This window comes from Tribolium castaneum, chromosome 2, assembly GCF_031307605.1.
Source record: "Tribolium castaneum strain GA2 chromosome 2, icTriCast1.1, whole genome shotgun sequence".
Lineage (NCBI taxonomy): Eukaryota > Metazoa > Arthropoda > Insecta > Coleoptera > Tenebrionidae > Tribolium > Tribolium castaneum.
In genome coordinates this window covers 5,438,676-5,457,594 of record NC_087395.1, presented here as the reverse complement: position 1 = coordinate 5,457,594, position 18,919 = coordinate 5,438,676, and the positions used below count along the sequence as shown (strand labels likewise).

Genomic DNA, 18,919 nt, shown 5'->3' with positions numbered 1-18,919 from the left:
AGCACTAGTTTTTTTACATTTTATTTTATAGTGTTTTTTTGTAATGATGAATGACAAGTGGCTGCATCGAGTTCTTTTAAGTTTTTTTTTTTTGGAATAAGAATTATCCTACTCTGACGAAAAACTTGTTAAGTTTTATTTATAAGGCTAAAGTCAAACCATCGGAACAAAAAATGTATCAACAGCTTTTTGTTGTTCAGCATAAGCTACTTCAACACTTCTCCTTAAAATCAAAGTGACTTTTCATTTAATCTAAAACAATCGCGTATACAAGAGGGGGGTGAAGAAATGGGGTAATTTCAGCCCCCCCCCACCACCACAAAAAATTGTTTACTTTTTTAATAGTCAGTTATAAATCAATGAATAAAAGGTGTCCATTTTTCGAGCTCCTCCATAAGGATCTCAGTTATTATCAGCGATACAAGGACGGTTAAATTAGGACAAAGTTGTACATTTTTATACTGAACAATTATCTGCAAAAAAATTGATGTTATTTGAAAAACGGAAGTTAGTAATTTTTGTTTTTATTTTTTTAAGCAAAAACAAATGAACTAGACGTTTTTAATTAGAACCTTCTTCAGGCACTTTTTTACAAGGAATTTAAATCTGTCATCGTATTTTCCAAGGCGTTCTTGATGTGAGAGTTACAAAACCCAATTTTGTTTTTTCTTATGAAAGCCATATTCGCTTTATGTATTTTTGAAAAGTGTTTTATTCCTGATTACATTGATGTATCACATGATATAATCGAAATGGAGAAAAAAAGAGTGCTTTGGAAAAAACGTCAACAAATTTTGTTTTTAAGCAAACTAGATTTTAAAGGCTTAATTGAATTTGGATCTGGAAGGTTTCCGCCAAGATATCTTATTTAAAAGCTAAACGACGAATTGTATTTTTCTCAAAACAAAACAAAATTATAAAAATTCAGCTCGCATATTTAACATATTTGACGTTTTTTTTCCAAAGCACTCTTTGTAAAAGCGTCGAATTTCAGCTATTTTCCTCGGTGTTTTAAAGCCGTTTTAAGTAAGGATTTTAAAAGGTATTTACAGGATACATTCTTCTACTCAGGCTATAGGGGAGAAAGAGTTTTAAAATGCTATTAGTGCTTTATTTAGTTCAGACAAAAAACGTGAAAACTGAAAAAAGTTCTTTGAACATTATTTCCCTCCAACAGTTAGTGTTAAAGAGAAAATGAAATACTTTTGGCCCTGAAGTGGACTCGTGGGGAAATTAGTAGCTTTTGTTTTAACTTGAAATTGTCAATAGTTAACTCGTAAAACTCTTTAAGGGGAGGATTTCCTGTGTTTCAAATATATCCCACTTCAGTTCATAGTAGATTTTTGCAACAGCGCATTTGAATTTCTTGGAGTGAAATGGAACACAAATTAAGATTTTGATGCGTTTTGTTGGCCCAAAATTTGCAAAAAAATACAAACCAACTAAAACTAAAATTCTAAAATTGATCCTAATATTGTCTTAGAATCCACATTCATTGAGGATCTTTTGCAAAAAAAGTTCCTAGCTTTATACAGAAGATAGACGATGTAAACACAAACTTGACAAATTTTTAGTTTTTCAAAAATTTTCACAGAAACGCTTTTTTCATAATGAAGTCAGTTCTAACGTCGAACTTTGGATTCTAAATCAGCTGAAAATTTTGCATAAGAATCAATTTAAAAAATTGTGTCCTCCACAAATTCCAACAATTTACAAAGATCCTTAAATTGTACAGGTGTCCGGAAAGTCGCGCATTTCATTGAAGGGGAGTAATTGGATAATCCCCCAAGGTACCGAAAAAATGTTTAAAAAAATTCCACATGCTCTGTTTTTATATCAGAGCCTAAACAAATTATGGAAAAAGGCAACATTGCACAAAGATACACGTGAAAACTGACATTAAAAATTATAGTTAAAGTCTTGGATACCATTACAAGGTGTTGAACATATTTAATTTCTAGTCTTTAAAACCATGGTTACGCCATTGTTGTTAGTCAGATTAGTTCGCGCATTATCGTAATTTTTAATTATGTTATTGAATGCAACTGAGCAGAGAACAGCTTTATTTATTGTAATAATATTTTAACCAACTTAAAAACCGAACAAACAATGCACTAAAAAATTGTAATAAATGCTCAAAGGTTTGGCTTGCACCGTTTGTAATGTTTCTGGAGTGATCGTAGCACTAGCGGCATGATTTCGGTTCACCAACTCCTCACGAGTTCTTCTAAAATTGCTTCTTCCGCAGTAACGGTTTTCCTACCTCTGGGCCGACCAAATTCCCTTGGTAAAAGATCCAAACAACCAGTTGATCGCATTCTTTGGTCCAGTCAATGGAAATTCGAGTTTTCGTCTGGATCGGCATCCTGACGAGCGGCTTCACTTGCATTTCCAGCGTATTCACCAAACAGCAAACACAAGTCACAATATTCATAGTGGGAAAACATTTTAATCCTTCACTGACACTGTTTGAAACTGAAAAATTACCGCTGACAGACGAAACAAAAATTTTAATGACATTATAAGCAATCACCGTAACCATGGTTTCATCTGAACAACAATGGTTTGTGCCAAGTGTTGCCAGATTTATTAGCATTGTTGACTCAAAAATTTTGTTAACATTTCTTAAAGAATCTGGGAAGGTTTCTTCAGTTCTTATGTTACTTCGTCCTTTTATGTAATGTCATTTATACCACAAATGAATTTGGATTCGAAATGGTAGTGCAAACACCTTCATTTTTAGTAAAGAATTTTTAATCACTACTTCGTCATATCTTCATCAATAAAAGACTAAGATTTTTTTAACATTTTTCTGGTTATCTAGACCATCGGCCGATGATGTAGTGTCACGGCGGTGCGCGACTTTCCGGACACATGTACAAGAGAAATTGTCAAAATGTCGGCAAATACAGGCTATTCCGTTTTTATTGTTGCAAATTTAAACAGATGATAGAACATTGAATTTTAAGACAAAAGTTTCCTATAAACATGTAACGAAAAATATTTCCTAAGGGAGCTACGCCCTCTGAAAGGGGTACTTCTTGTAGTGAATTTTTTCCAGTATTTCAAAAACCATGGTATATAAAAGTAAAAAATTTGGTGCAGTTATACTCTTTGTGTGCTTAATCGAATTCGAGGGCCAAATGTAGTTTTTTTTTATCAGGGGCGTCCCAAACTGGGGGGGGGGTGTAGTATAAAAAATACCCCAACTAATACCTAATATAGTTTTTTGGCAATTTCAGCAACAATATCTTGAATTTTATAGTTTTTTTACATAAAAATGGTCTCTTGAAATCTAGGTCTTTTGGGGTTAGACCGCATGAATTTGTAAGAAAATGTCGATGTTTCATCCGTTCTCGTAAGGGGTATCTTTAGGATGTTCTGGTTGTGAAAGTAACACAACGTTTAAATGAATTTTACTCAAGAACAGGAAATCGAAATAACATTAGAGACCATTTTTGTGTAAAAAACTATGGAATTTCCGTTTTTGTTGCTGAAAGTGTAAAAAAACTAAAACCAAAATAGTTAGGATATTTTTACCCTAGCCCCCCCCCCAGCTTGGGACGTCCCTGGATAAAAGTTTCTACATTTGATCTTCAAATTTGATGAAGCGTATCAAAGTTATCAACTGTACCAAATTTTGTAATTTTATCTTTTGTGGTTTCTGAAATATTGAGGAAAACCTACTAAAAGAAGCACCCCTTTGAAGAGGTGTAGCTCCCTTTAGCAGTATTTTTGATACATATGGTTAGGAAACTTTTGTCTTAAAATTCTATCACCTGTTTAGATTTGTAACAATACAAACGAAACACCTGTAGATTTTTACCGTTCACATGTTTGACACACAACTGACCATTTTGTACACACTCGCGCACAAAATGAAATCGCCCATCAGAGTGTTAAAATTCGTCATAGTTCTTCATGAGTATCATCAGCTTGATTGCACGTGTGTTAACCACCCATTAAACAAACGTGCTTGACCATTTTCCAATGTTTTTCTGGAGCAACCAATCGTGTTTCGCTTCAGTTTAGCTCACTTTTAATGACTTTGTACTCGTATGTATACAATGAATAAATAAAAGTGTTAGGAATTTTGGAAAATACTTTATTAAACATAACCAATGAATATTTTTTCTATACCAAAAATGGAACAAAACAGAATGATCAGTAAAGGCTGCTGCCTATATCGCTTTGATTAAACGAATGCGTCTTAACATCTAACGTTTAAATTGCTTGTGTCTAAAAGTAATTACAACAAAGGAAGAATTGAAACAATTATGCTAATAGTAATTCACTAAACTTAAAGAAAGACCTTACAAATGCACATTACAGAGCTGCTTACATTAAAACTCTTTTAAATTACAAACAACAAGAACCGCCGTCTCTGATCCACCCACAGCCACAGCCACGTATTTCCTTCATTATAACTTACAAGAGCTTTAGCGTATAACTTCCAATCAAATCTTGGAGAGAAAGGAGAGAAAAAAATAAAACTATGTACAAAAAAGGAAAAAAAAGTAATTTTTTATGCAGTTACGGTGTCGGTATCACTAGGAGGCAACGAATACGGTTTCTGTTTACGTTGTCGTCTGCGCTCGCGTCTCTCCCCCATGACGAGACGAAGCTGTTCGAGTTTGCCGCGAGTGCGCAGGTTTTGGTCCTCACTACATGTAGACGATGACGGTTCGTCTTCTTGTTCGGGGACAGGTACTGGTTCTTCGGATCCTTTCCGACTCACCCGTCGGAACTCAGGAACAGAGCATAGGAGATCATTGAGGATGTGGACTATTGTGGCGACGTCGCGACGCGGACGCCCTTTCGGGTCCTGTAAGGCTGGGTTTAGAGCACCGCTGAACGTTCCCGAGTACACGCTCTCGCGCCGACCTGAAAACAAAAGTATATAAAATTTTCAGCATGGCCCAGGGTGTGAATCGGACTACAGGTTGTTCCGTTTAAACCTCACATTTGAAATACTGAAAGTTCTAATAAAGATGTTTATCTGAAAGGTACTCTGTCATAATACATTGAGTTCTGCGGAATGAAAATATATTCAAGATGGCTGCACTTTCGGTTATACTACCGTAAGTCGCTATCAACTTTCTTATTTTAAATGGAAAGCTATTTTTAAAGAAGTTTTTATCAGCTTTTCCTATACCCAAGTTTAACCGTTTTCGATCGCTAAGATGTTTTTAAAATTTTTGGATTTGCACCTGACAATTTAAAAAATCGATAACTCTCTTAGCTTTAGAGATTTCGCAACCATATTTAGAGAATAAAAAAGAAAGCCTATACCTGTTCTCCAGTTTGTTTAAAATTGGAAAAGAAGTTAATAATCCCAAAAATTTAAAGGTTAAGTTTGGATAACTTTAAGGGTCGTGGTCGAATTGGTTCCCAATAATCTCTATAAGTATAATTCTGTAAAAGGTAATGGTCGAATTGGTTCCCACATGAGCAGGTAGGTAAAAAGGATTAAGCCAAATATATGTTAATATTTTAAATTTAAAGCTGGTAGAAATGTTCAAATAATTATTTTCTTGGCACAAAATCCAACAACAAATTTCATTTATTCATGGCTAACTAGTTATTTAAAAAAAGGAGGATGTAATTTTTTAAGCCCAATGCTCTCCTGTAAATTTCGTAAAATGTTTCGTCAAGTAATGACTATTAAGACATCTCACATGATGACGTTGCGTTCGTTAATATGTCTATTAATAATATTAAAGCATCAAAATAGAGACAAATTACAAAAATAATTTTAACATTTTTCGACATAGTACCCATTAAGTTCTATGCGCCTTGTTCATCGTTTTGGAAGTACTTGAATACTCGAAAAAATATTTATCCATAGCCTTTAAATTGTTAAAATACGATTTGTTTTTGAACGTTTTGGAACTTGTAAATTTGTTCATACACTTACAAACGCCATTTCTGTTATCATAATACTTTAATCTGTTTACCTGACCTACCTGACCGATGGGAACCAATTCGACCATCCCCGGGAACCAATTCGACTATAATTAGAGAGGATTACAAAATTTTGGGAACCAATTCGACTCGTCCCACTTTAAGTACCCATAACTTAATTTTTTCAATTGGGATGTCTCAATTTTTATTTTACTAGATGGAGGAGAATTTTTTTCTGCATCGATCTGTAATAGTTTTCCCTATACCTATCTGTGATAATTTCCAAGTTATTTGTTGTTTTTGACATTGTAATTTTTTTTTATTAACCACAGCTATTTTTGCATAGTTTGAAAAACATTCTGATTAACAACCGACAAATTCTGTTCAAAATTTTGTTATCCGTCCTGTGAAAACAAAGTAAATTCATTAAATGTTTATTTTGTTATTCTTTTTTAGTAATTTGAAAATACCAAAAAATACCAAAGGAAAGGCCTAGGCTTCTTCTCTCAAGTGAGGTAAAAAATATTTGCAATTTTTAAAAATTGGCAGTTATCGATTTTTGAACTGGAAGGTGAAAATTAAAAAAAATTAAAAACCCTAAATATTTCGTAAACAGCTAAATTTAGGTATAGGTAAAGTATATGAAAACTACTCTAAAATGACTTCCGGTATAAGCAGAAGTGCTGATATTTGAAAATTTTTTCATTCAGCAGAACCTAAGAGATTATGGTTGTATACAAATTATCAAATAAGTATCATTATTATAACCACCAATACTTTTAATGTGGAGTTTAGAGGGAACAGCCTGTATAACTGTTTTGCTATTTGATACATTCATCATGCGGTGGATACACTTGATGTACGCAAATTAATACACTGCCGGTCAAAAATTCCGGACATTTTAATTTTTTAAAATTCAAAGAACCTATTAATTTATTTTTTGTGTGACTTTAATTCAATCAATCATTTAACCACCTAGTTAATTAAGTTAGAGTGTATAACTGCTAAATCCATTTTTTGTTTGTTTTATGAGATATTACCTATTTATACAGCGTGATTCAAAAGCCCGTACTGATTAGAAACCATTCAGTTACATATAAATATGCAAAAGAAAAATCTCAAAAACATTTTTTGAGATCGATACATCTCTACAAAGTTCCCACTTTAATATTAATTTTCTCTTAATCTAATAAGGTAATTTTATGTTTTCATTAAATGTGTAGGCTTTCTGTGAAGAGGTAATAGCGGCAACAAAGTTTTGTTGTCAGTGTGGATATACAGGGTGACCCAGGGGTGCGTAATCGGTCTATAACTTTTTTGTTATTTAGAATATTGCAATGTCGTTTTCATTATACGGTAGATTGACTTAAAGTCTTGAAAGTATAGGAAAGTGAACTAAAGTTATGTTTTTAAATGAAACACCCTATATATTAATGCTTAATTAGATTCTACGCAAAAAAATGTTACTTTATATAAACTATTATGGGTCTATCTCTTTTCGTTTCGCAATCATTCAACTTTTCGTTATAAAAAAGACCAATTTTTGAAAAATCACTGCAAAGTCGCCTATGAATATTTTCCGACAACTTTGCAACAGAAAAACTCAGTATAGCCTGTAGTTTTAGCATAGTCGACTTTTACTTCAAACACGTAGATAATGTACAGGATGTGTCAAAACACAAAAAGTTGAATAACTCATTTTTTTCAAATAGAACACCATGTATTTCTTTATACATATCGATAACATTTTTCATAAGTTTTCTAATGATATGTGGTTTGTATAGTAAATTTGGAATACTTCTTAGAGTCTTCAAATATAATTTTTTTATTTTTTTTATTATTAATTCTTGATAAGTAAATTCATTTACATACGTAACAAGTAATTATTAGATTACTAAAGTAATCAGTCACATTAGTACATGGCAAAAAATAAATTATCATTTGACTAATCAGATTCTAGGATAACACATTTTTTTGTGTAAGATAAAAAATATCATAACTATTTTGGTTTTAATATTTTGACACTTCCAGCAACAAAATCGTAAATTTCATAGTTTTTTAAACAAGAATGGTCTCTTGTGTAATTTCGATACAACTCACCGTTTTTAAGTAAAATTAATTTAAACGTTATGTTGCAGACCATATACAGCACGAAAATCAAGGATGAATAGAGGTGAGTTGTATCGAAACAACAGAAGTGACCATTTTTATATAAAAAACTATGAAATTTAAATCGTAATTTTAATGTAATAAAAAATCTTGGTATTTTATTTGTATTCACACTTTCGAGATTGTACTATTTTCGGTTCACTTTAATAAAAACCATGGTGGTGCAAATGACTAACCTGTTACCATGACATCGCATATAAAAGTCAATGCCAAGAGTTCGCTATTTGTACCACAGTGGTTTTTATGAAAGTGAACCGAATATACATTAAATTAAATATTAATATTTGAATATTTTTTATTCTGAGTTTATTAGTTTTGAGATACAGTCCAAATATACACGGTATTCCGCGCAAAAATATACAGGGTGTTCCGTCTAAACCCCACATTAGAAGTATTAAAAGTTCTTATAAAGATTTATCTGAAAGTCATAATACGTTGAGATCTGATCAATGAAATATTTTCAAGATGGCAGCACTTCCGGTTATACCGTAAGTAGTTATCAAATATTTTATTTAAAAAAATTGGTAACTTGCTTAACTTGTAGAGGTTTCGAAATCATATTTGTAGAATTAAAACATCTGTTCTTCAATGTGTTCAGAATGGGAAAAAACGTTAATAAACCCAAAAATTTTAGGTTTAAGTTTAGACAACTTCAAGCACACATAACTTAATTTTTTCAAATGAGGTGTCCCAATTTTTATTTTACTATACTAGATGGAGGAGAATTTTTTTCTGTATCGATCTGTGTTAGCATTTCCTATACCTGTTTGTGATAATTTTCAAGTTATGTTGGTTATCTGACATTGTAGGAAATTTCTTACTAACCACAGCTACTTTTGCGTAACTTGCTAAAGACAAATTCTATTTAAAATTTTCTTGTCCGTCCCATTAAAACATAATAAATTCATTGGATATTGGTTTAAGAAACTTTAATTTCCTACATTTTTTCATTAGTTTCCATGGCAAAGCATGAGAATAGACCTAGGGCTAATGAATTTCTCAATCCCAACAAAAAGCTATTGTAACTTAAAAACTATTAAACATAAGTATAGGGAATGTTAATAAAGAATTTAATTCTCTACGATTTAAAGAAATAAAACTTGTGGCACTTCATTTGAAAAAAATTAGTTAAGGGTGCTTAATGGTGCTATTCTCTAACTTCTGTTACATAACTATGTTATTGCTCTATTATTGTAAAAATTACAGCTGTTATTTAAATTCGTACAATTCGACCTTTGGTTTTTGAGGTATAGGAAACGAAGAAAGGGGATAAGACTGGTCTTAGAAAAAAAATCAACTGGGATAATTATCCATAATGTTGCAAATGTAATCTTTGGCAATCCTAAGTGGCAATGAACACAACTTAAAATTCGTCAGGAACCAAAATTTGTATAAATAAAAAATTTAACACTGTGTACTCTTCATTTTGGAAACATTATTCCATGAAAATAAAACATAGATTTTTTAATTAGTATTATTTAGTTCATATTAAATTTTTTTGTCTTTCAATACTTATTTCGTTTCTTCCAAATTCTGTTTCTCCCTTTTATTTATTTTGCGTTTTGTATAGCACAGAATAAAATAATTCGATTTCAATTTGCTTACCTAATCGGACACGAGATCTCACAGAAATTATCTCAAAACAAAAAATGTGATTTTTTTTCAATAAACAAGGATATTCTTTGCCTTGATCTGCACTCGTCTTCTGCATTCACTTTTTTTAACATTTTAGCGAAACTTTTTACAATACCAAAAAAATTCAAAAAAAATTAAAAGCCATAAATATTTCGTAAACGGCTAGGTATAGAGGAAGCTTATGAAAACTACCTTAAAATAGTAATTCAAAAAACGCATTAAAAAATATAGCCTTCCATTTAAACTAAGCAAGTTGATAGCGACTTCCAGTATAACCGGAAGTGCTGCCATCTTGAAAATATTTTCATTGAGCAGGACCTAAAAAATTATGGTTGTGCGCAAATTTTCAGATGACTATAATTATTAGAACTCCTAATACTTCAACGTGAGGTTTAGACGGAACAGCCTGTACAGAATTTCTATTTTTCGGAAGTAAAGTTACCGTTGGGGGCGCCACTGAGTTAGGTCGAAAACAGTAACCATAAATGGCGGGAAAATGTTTATTCGGATATTTTGAGCGTTGTACGAATTTTGAGGCTTCACAATTATTACATTGCCAATGCGGAATGACTATTGTATCTTTGGTGGAAGAAACGAATGTTGACAAATCAGAGATGACGAGGAAAACACGAATAACGATGACTTTTTGGTTCACTTTCTTTATTGGAAAATTATTACAAAGACATTGAAAAGCCTACCTTTTGGCATAATTTACGTTTAAGTGTATTAGCAGTTGTTAATCTTAATTGTGGTTTTGTTGATTTATCGAAGTATTTCATGATTTTATCAGTGGAAAAATTCTAACCTAAAATTCACAAACTTCACTAATTTATTGGTTTCTTGAGCCCAACTTTGTGTTCGCTGTGATCCATTACTATAGTCTTTGATTAGACAACTGTTTGATAACACTTTGTAATGAAAATTTAAATCTTTTTCACTTTTTATCCACTTTCAAATCCTAACGAAAAACCGCAGACCCAAAGTCAGAGCTAGTATTTACCACCACGTACTTTTAAAGTGATTCTATGCAATGTAAGCAATTAACACTATACACGCAAATTGTTAAACAATTTATTAGATGTCAATTAAATGTGGGATTACGAAAATTTCTTTACTGTTTTCGACATAGTTCAAAAGTCATCACCAGAGGGCGTCTAGTTAATTTTATTTCCGATTAGTAAAAAAATACCGTAAACTATAGTTACGGCTACGATTTGGTGCTTTTATATTGTTTACAATTTTTACGGTATAACACCAAATTAGAAAATTAATTGTTCAAGAACCATCAACTTTAGCACTATTCTCTTTTAATACTTACCATTATAATAAATTAAATGGAATTTGACAGATTAAGCGTTAAAAATATACCATACACTGAACAATTTTTTTTTAAAACTTAAGGGGCAGTTTATGAAAGCGTCATTAAGTTACCAAATTGAATCAATAAAATGTTCAGAATATGCACTTTCGTTACTAAGCATATCGTTTACTCAAAATTCATACTTTTTGCTGGTTTATGTTGATAGAACTTTAAACGGTGCAAAAGGTAGGTTATTATACATTTTTTATTCATTGTAAATATGAAGTATTTAATAGTAAACGCTAATTTCTGTATGATTAATGTGAGATGTGAAATGTGTGTGATTTAATTTTTAAGAATTAGTAAAAATACTTTTAGCAGACTAACTTTATGATATAAAAATTTACCTTTATCGCGGCCCGAGAAGACGTCGGCAGACAGTCTTCGTAAAGTGTGCTGGAGGTTTCTGGAGGCTTGAAGGAGACTTGGTGGACTGGTGGTTGGTGGTGGTCCTGAGACAATCGGTGGTTTTGTTCCTGAAACGGTGCTTAACTGCAGCTGGATTAGCATCATATGGTCACCTAAGCGCATGCTTAGATTTAGTGGAGCTTTTCCACACAAGAATTCGTTTACTTGGGTGTCGTTCAGAGATTCTAAGGCTTGCATTATTCCTATTTCGGGACGTTGAGTCTGTAACGAAAATTTTTCAAATTAATACCCAACTACAAGTTTGAATTCGTCGCTATCTACAATTAATTAGTATTATTATTACTACACAGAAAATTTATCTTTTTCTCTTATCACAAAACCTTGAGAGGATCAACGAACATGCATCGAAACGCACTAAAAAATTAACTTAGAAGGTTGAAATTTTTATCTAAAAAATTGGATCAAATTGAAAAGAGTTTGAAATTACATAAACTAAATTAACAATAAACTAAAATTTATAAAATTAAGAATATTGTTACTGATAATTCAATAACACGAGAAATTCAAACTCCACATCAAAATACTACGAAAGCAAGAGATCAAAAATATTTACACAATGAAAGAAAGAACTACCGACCGGATTAAACGCACTACATTAGTACAGTCACTAAAGCGTAATATTACGGTAATACATAAAATAGACATGAATTCCACTCCCAACTTCATACCCAAGTGATTCATGTATTGCACCGATTACCTATTGTGTTGTTACAACTGTAACAGCAAGAAAATTAAAACAAAACTATTACTTTTTAACTTTGCAATCAACAACAAAAACGAGAGACAATGGATTTTGAAGATAATTTCTTTTAGATAAATTAAATTTGTAAAGTAAAACATCATAAAAAGTTCGGTTTGTGGTTTAGGGTTGATTTCAAATGCTGAATTAATAAACATTTTTATCAGCGAATCCATCATAGCCACCACATTCAAACAACATTTATCTATCTCAAAATTCGAAATAAAGATCTAGTTAATTCCTTTAAAACGTTATAAAATTCTTGCTAACTTTTACTTGTGAATTGAAATTAAGTTGGCAATACTGAACAATGGAGAGTGACTAGATCAGTATTAAAAGTTAAAAGAATTTTCATTTTACCCATTTTGTGTTTAAAATACAGGATGTCCTAGCAAGTTGTAATATAAAGTATACATTATATATTCTTAAAAATTAAGAAATTAAGAAATTAAGCAGGGTGTCCTAGAGAGTTGATTAAGTAAGACAGATTACTGACCTTTAACATTGAAACATTTCAAAGTAATATCACCGGCATCACTTAAAATTGCATTCAATGTTTCAGGAATCAGTTACAACACAAAATAATGATGTTTTTTTTTTAATGGGCTGAATTTATAATCCCTACTGATGTATTAAATTTTGCTTGGTTTTTAAAAATGTCTTTTGACGAAATTTTCTTACGTTGTCTTTCTAAAAACATTTTGCGTTTCAATTGTCTAAAGTTAATAAATAAAAAGACATTTGACTGTATGTGCAGAAGTAAGTGTTAAAAAAATAAAAAATAGGGTTTCATTAAAAAAGTATGTTAACTAATTTTTAAGGAAATTCTTCTATTTTTATAATTTCTCGACTGCAACTCTGTAAAAAATGTTAAAGCACCACAGTTGATGCTATCTTCTTTTAGGCTGTTTTTGGTGTAAAGAATTTTTAAAAAGAATGTGTTTTCGTTAGGGTATCTCAATACAAAAAAAACCTTTGTATTGTAGCTCATTTCTGAAACACCTAGTATACTTGAAAATATTTTTTTATTGGTAATCTATTTTTTTTATTTAAACAAAAACGCCCGTTTTTTAAAGTGTCCATGGCAACATCAACCCAAGAAACGTGAAAATAAATAGCAACTTTTTAATGTTTTTTATTATAATGACAATCAATTTCATGCCAACTTGACAATCAGTATTTATGATTTCAAAGTGTGCCAATAAAAAAAATAACGTAAAGTATTCGTGGATAACTGGTTTTTAAAACACTTGCTCTATTTCGTGCACTCCGGCTACCCCGTCGTGCTCGAGACATCGCGCGTGTTTTACAGACCTCAATATCCACTTTTACACTTAAATATACTATTTTAAATAAGGTTGATAAAAATGTAAAATACGTATTAAAAGTTAGATCTCTTATTGAAATTATAAATTATATTCACTATTAATTTTTTGAGGTGAATAAATAATTTATATGAAAATACGACGTTGGCGATTACATAGTTTTGATACAGCTAATACAGTTTAGGTATAAATTAACTTTCTGTTACCTGACCACCGATAAAATGAAACAAATCCGTCCCTTAAGTGTCTTTGAACGTCTTTGGGACCTAAACCGTTGACGATAGAGATATGATCTGGCCAACTTTTTTGAAGGAAATTGAATTATCTACAAATTTCTTCATAACATTTTTCTTGTATCTTTAACCGTATTCTCAGCGGCTTGAAAAATACAGGACGAAGCGCAAAACTTAAGTTTTAAATAACACAAGTTTACATTTTTTTACCAAAAGATAATTTATTTTCTGCTTACTCACTGATAATTAAAATATTTGCCTATCACGTCTGGTTTTTTGGAAAAAGTTTTTCAAATTTGCTTCTGCTGACTAGTTTGGCAATCGTTTCTGTGACAAACTAATTGTTAAACATTTTATATTTTATTTTCTTTAAAATATCGTCAAGTGAATGCAGATTAAGCCCAAACAACTTTTGTTTTGTTTGTGGTAAAATTATCCTAATAAAACCTGGGAAACTTAAGCAATCATTGGTAAACGCTTTCATCAAAATTTAGTCTTATGAAAAGGGGTATACCAAGGTTTTTGGGATAAAAATATGTTATCCGATTACTGCTGGTTACAAGAAGAGAAACTGACACCAATCAGTAAAAAAAAAACAGTAGGCGTAATTTTTAATTTTTCAAAAGCTTTGGATCGATTTTTTTATGGTGTCTTTAGCATTCGTTATTGACGTAATTAACAAATTGTTAAATATTTTATTTGCTATAGAATATCATCAGATGAATAAATTAAGCTTAATCATAAATTAAGCCCAAACAACTTTTTCTATGTTTGTATTTAAATTGTATCAACAAAACCTGTGAAGTTTAAGCGAGAAAAATGGTGAATGTTTCCATCAAGATTCAAAATCTTAAAACCAAGTTATTCATTTACTTGTAGTCTATATTAAGATTTCTAGTATAAAAGAAGAAGTAGTCTCTAACATTTTTTATGTTGCAATGTTTATATTTAAAAAAACTTGACGTCTTAATTTTTTTCGACTTTAACATCACACTTAGGGTTAATTATTCTACCGAAACACACTGGTTTCATCTATTGGTAAAAAACGTTGTAAACTAATTTTTGTGTAATTTTTCTTCATGCTTCTTATAAAAAATTTAATTTTAGAGTTCAAAGCTCAACATTCCTGCATTTTTTTCCAAGTAACCAGTGAATTGGTTGGGTAATTAATTAATCTGCTCCTGTTAGCAACCTAATAACCACCAAATAACTACGGGATGCCAGTGGCTCATACCAATATGACAATTTATTGTTTTAAAAATAGAATGAACTTTAATACTAGCTAAGTGTTGCCAACAGAATTTTGTCACAATTGGCCACATAGCCTTATTTTAAAGTTATGGCACAAACTACCACACTGAGCTTATTACTGAAGTAAGTTACTGTGAATTCATGAAGTAGTTAACAACCAAATATGTACTAGCCATGAACATTGGAACTCCAAACTCTTTTAAGGCAAGTCAAGTGCCAATATTTGTGCAAAATGGTAGTTTAATGAGCCCCACCCTCTCAACCTTCATTCAGGATGTAATAATGATGTAATCTTTAGTGAAACAAAAAGTGCTTCCTTATCACTTCCCTCCACCTCTGTTTGCTGTTAAATGCAAAGCAAAGAGCTAACGAATAACAACAATAAAGTAAACATTGATCAGTTGTGTTTTGGAGTGTAATTCCAATCTATAATTAGCACATGCACGGCATGAATTAGTACGTCTACAACAAGAAGAAAAAAAAATGTTTCAATAACATACGATAAGCCCCGTTTCGACGTTGGGCAGTAAAGTGACTCTTGAACCGTCCGAGATGCCATGTTGTAACAAACTCCCGTCCTGCAATTGCCTGCAACAACCCAAAATCACCGAAATATATCGTAACTGTAAAAATAATAATGAAACCCACTTATCGCGAAACAACAGACATATCCTGTCCCTGGGCACCTTGAGTCTTTTCGAGACGAGTTTCTTGAAATTATCAACGCTAATGTCCGGCTCCACAGTGAGGTAGAAGTCGCCCCCTGTGGTGGGGCTCACATGTATAGATATCTGCGAATGTGGGCCACACCCCTGCGAAATGGGGTTAGCGGACGAATGCGAGCTGTTTTCCATTGGGGGCTAGTCCTCGAGTCACGCACCGACGTCACCTGAGACACTATAAAGCTGGGGCGGCGTCGCGGGGGGCCCAAGCTGCACCAGACACCATTTCAGAACCCACGGATTGCACACTCCGACAAAAAAACAATACAGTGGTATTACGGTACTGTGTAATGTAGCAACTCCGGATTCTGACAAGTTTGGTTGCGCTCCAGACCAAGTGGGGGTATGGCACAAAGCAAGACGGCTGTATGGTGGGCTGCCTACACCGCAGGTTCAATACTCGACACCTGGCAGGCAGCAGCAGGTATGGGATCGCCCCCGCAATGAAACGATTTTATTCGGATTCTTTTCACTCTCGAGGATCATTTTCGGCGTGGTTTCTTTGTTTGGGTTCGCAACTCAGGTAGAAGGAGACGGGCGAAGGTCCCGAGAGCTGGTTTGTTCACTTTATATTGATAATGTGCCACCTACTGAACACCACTACACAATTGATTTTACCAGACCTCTGGACTATTCAAATATCACTCTGGCACGAAAGGAGCATTAGGAAAACTAAAAATACATAGCCAAAACAACGACACATGAAATACGATGGCTCAGTTTATTTCAGACAACATTTAATTCCACTGACTAATAGAAAAAAAAACAATTTTTATTGTCTATTATTTTTTTAATATTCAAAGAGTTTAATATTAAATAGTTTATAAACAGAAATATTTTGAGAACAACTGAACAAGGTACTCGTATGTTTGAAAAATTACATTTTTTTGTCGTTAAATATTTAATACAAAATGAATACAATTAATTGAGTCTTGTCAATTGTAACATTTTTTTAATTTATTGAATTTTGTTGTAAGTATACTTGTGTAATGTTTCAAACCTAATTGAGTTTTTAATTTCATTTATTTTGTGAATAATTAATGATTGATTGTTTCACTGGTATTGCTGGTTGCATAGCTGGTAGTGTGTTCGCTGAGTGTTGTTAGGTTGTTCGTTGATTGCAAACTATCACCAGTGTCTCAGAGCGAAAAAGAAAATACAGTACAACCTCTATAATCAGAACTAATTATTATTGCAACGAGTACCCATCGACTTATCTTTGTTCAACTAAGACGGACAAAACCTGAAGTATTTATTCAACAGGCGCCTAAAAAGTTGTAAGTACACCAGCTCGTCTAAGTTTTAAGTGCTTGGGATGTTGGGAAGCAAATACAGTGGAGTCCGGTTATAACGAACCCGCTTATAACAAACTAGCGGATATAACGAACTAGATTTGACTGAGTATTAACTGAAGAACTGATGTACATATTATTGAATTACTAACTGAAAAAAATTCAAAATAAATCAACTTGCTGTATGTAAACTTTTACTACTTTTTGGAATATACTGGGTGTCCGTTTTTTGAGCTGCACCTTGGGGATCACAGTTATTATAACAGATATGAGGTCTATTAAATTAGGACAAAATTGCAAATTTTGATGCTGAACAATTATTGAGAAAAATCAAAATTTTGTAATTTTTGTTTATATTTTTTAAACAAAAAAAAAAACGAACGAACTAGGCGTTTTTAAGTTAAACATTCTCCAGGCACTTTTATACAAGAAATCTAAATCTGTCGTCTTTTTCAAGGCGTTTTTAATGTCAGAATTACAACCTCAACTTTGGTTTTTCTTAGAGACGCCATAATTGACATTTATACTTTTGAAAAGTCTTTTTGTTTCTGATTACAATGATGTATCACATGATATAATCAAATCTTACATGCTGATTAAAATTAAGAAAAAAGCAGTTCTGCAATGAGTGCTTTGGAAAAAAACGTCAAAAATGCTATTTAACAAACTAAATTTTGACAGTTCTATTAAATATGTAATCAAAATTTTTATAACTTTGTCTCGTTTTGTTTCGCGAGAGATAAATTCTAGCTTATTACACTTATTAGATATGTCGTTTAGTTTTTAAATAAGTAAGTTTGGCGCAAATGTGAACTTTTCAGATCCAAATTCAAGTAAAATCAACAAAAAATTCAACAAAATCATCTTTGTTTAAAAACAAAAATGTTAGCGTTTTTGCAAAGCACTCTTTGCAAAAATGCTTTTTTCTTCATTTTGATCAGCATGTAAATCATGTGATACATCGTTGTAATCAGGAACAATCGCATTAACTGGATTTTAATCTATACCTTCTAAAATATTTGCATTTTAAATTTAATAAAAATCCTTTGACAAATATCTGAGATATCATGCCCGAAAGTCTTAGGTGAGACACCCTGTATAACGTTAACTCTTTGCCGCCTGTACTTTGACAAAAACATAAGTAAAAGTAAAGTAATAATTGTTAAAAATAACACTTTTAACAAAAAAGAACATATTTTAATACAAACTATATTTAGCTGTATCCATACTTATTAGCAACCCTATATAATATTAAACCAAATATAATAAACTGAAATATGCGTGGAGGGGGAAAGTTGTATGTTTTTACCAGACTTTTCTAAATATCGCATTTTATTATACTTGAGGGGTAACCGCAGAAGAAATTGATGTACAAAATTGAGAAAAATCAGAGGAAATCACGAGAAATCATTTTAAAAAAATAAGGGAAATTTTGTGAAAATCTTTAGCAAATCAAAGAAAATCAAAGGAAATCAGAGAAAGAAGCTGAATTAACTTAATTTAAAATTTATTTTGGAACTAGCGACAATTTGCCTAATTTTTGCAAAAACTTCACACAAACACAAGCGACATTCGCTACAAACAAAATAGAAATTAAAAATAAAACAAAAATTAGCAACTCATAATTTATAGTGTAACCTTATTAATAAGGAATTTTAAAAATTTTAATGTAATGTAATTTTGGCCGTTATCTGGAATAGGAATAGGAATGCAAATAAAAGAAGTAGTTGTCACTTAACTTGCAGAAAAACTATTGTCACTTTTATTAGAGGTAGAAAAAAATGTACGATTCTGATTTAAACCAACGTTTTTTTAATTGTTGGCCAAGTGCTTTACTAATGAAACTAATGATGATATAAA

The 18,919-nt window shown here is 31.8% G+C and overlaps 1 protein-coding gene across 1 annotated transcript; it reads right to left on the bottom strand.

The window, feature by feature from the left end:
* Positions 1 to 4,089: 4,089 nt before the first annotated feature.
* On the bottom strand, positions 4,090 to 16,317 carry stx (stuxnet). The gene is made up of 4 exons (XM_966677.4): positions 15,694 to 16,317; positions 15,546 to 15,633; positions 11,416 to 11,698; positions 4,090 to 4,884 (listed from the first exon to the last, which is right to left on the bottom strand). The coding sequence occupies exons 1-4, from the start codon at positions 15,897 to 15,899 to the stop codon at positions 4,526 to 4,528; spliced, it is 936 nt and encodes a 311-aa protein (XP_971770.1). The 5' UTR covers positions 15,900 to 16,317; the 3' UTR covers positions 4,090 to 4,525.
* Positions 16,318 to 18,919: the final 2,602 nt, after the last annotated feature.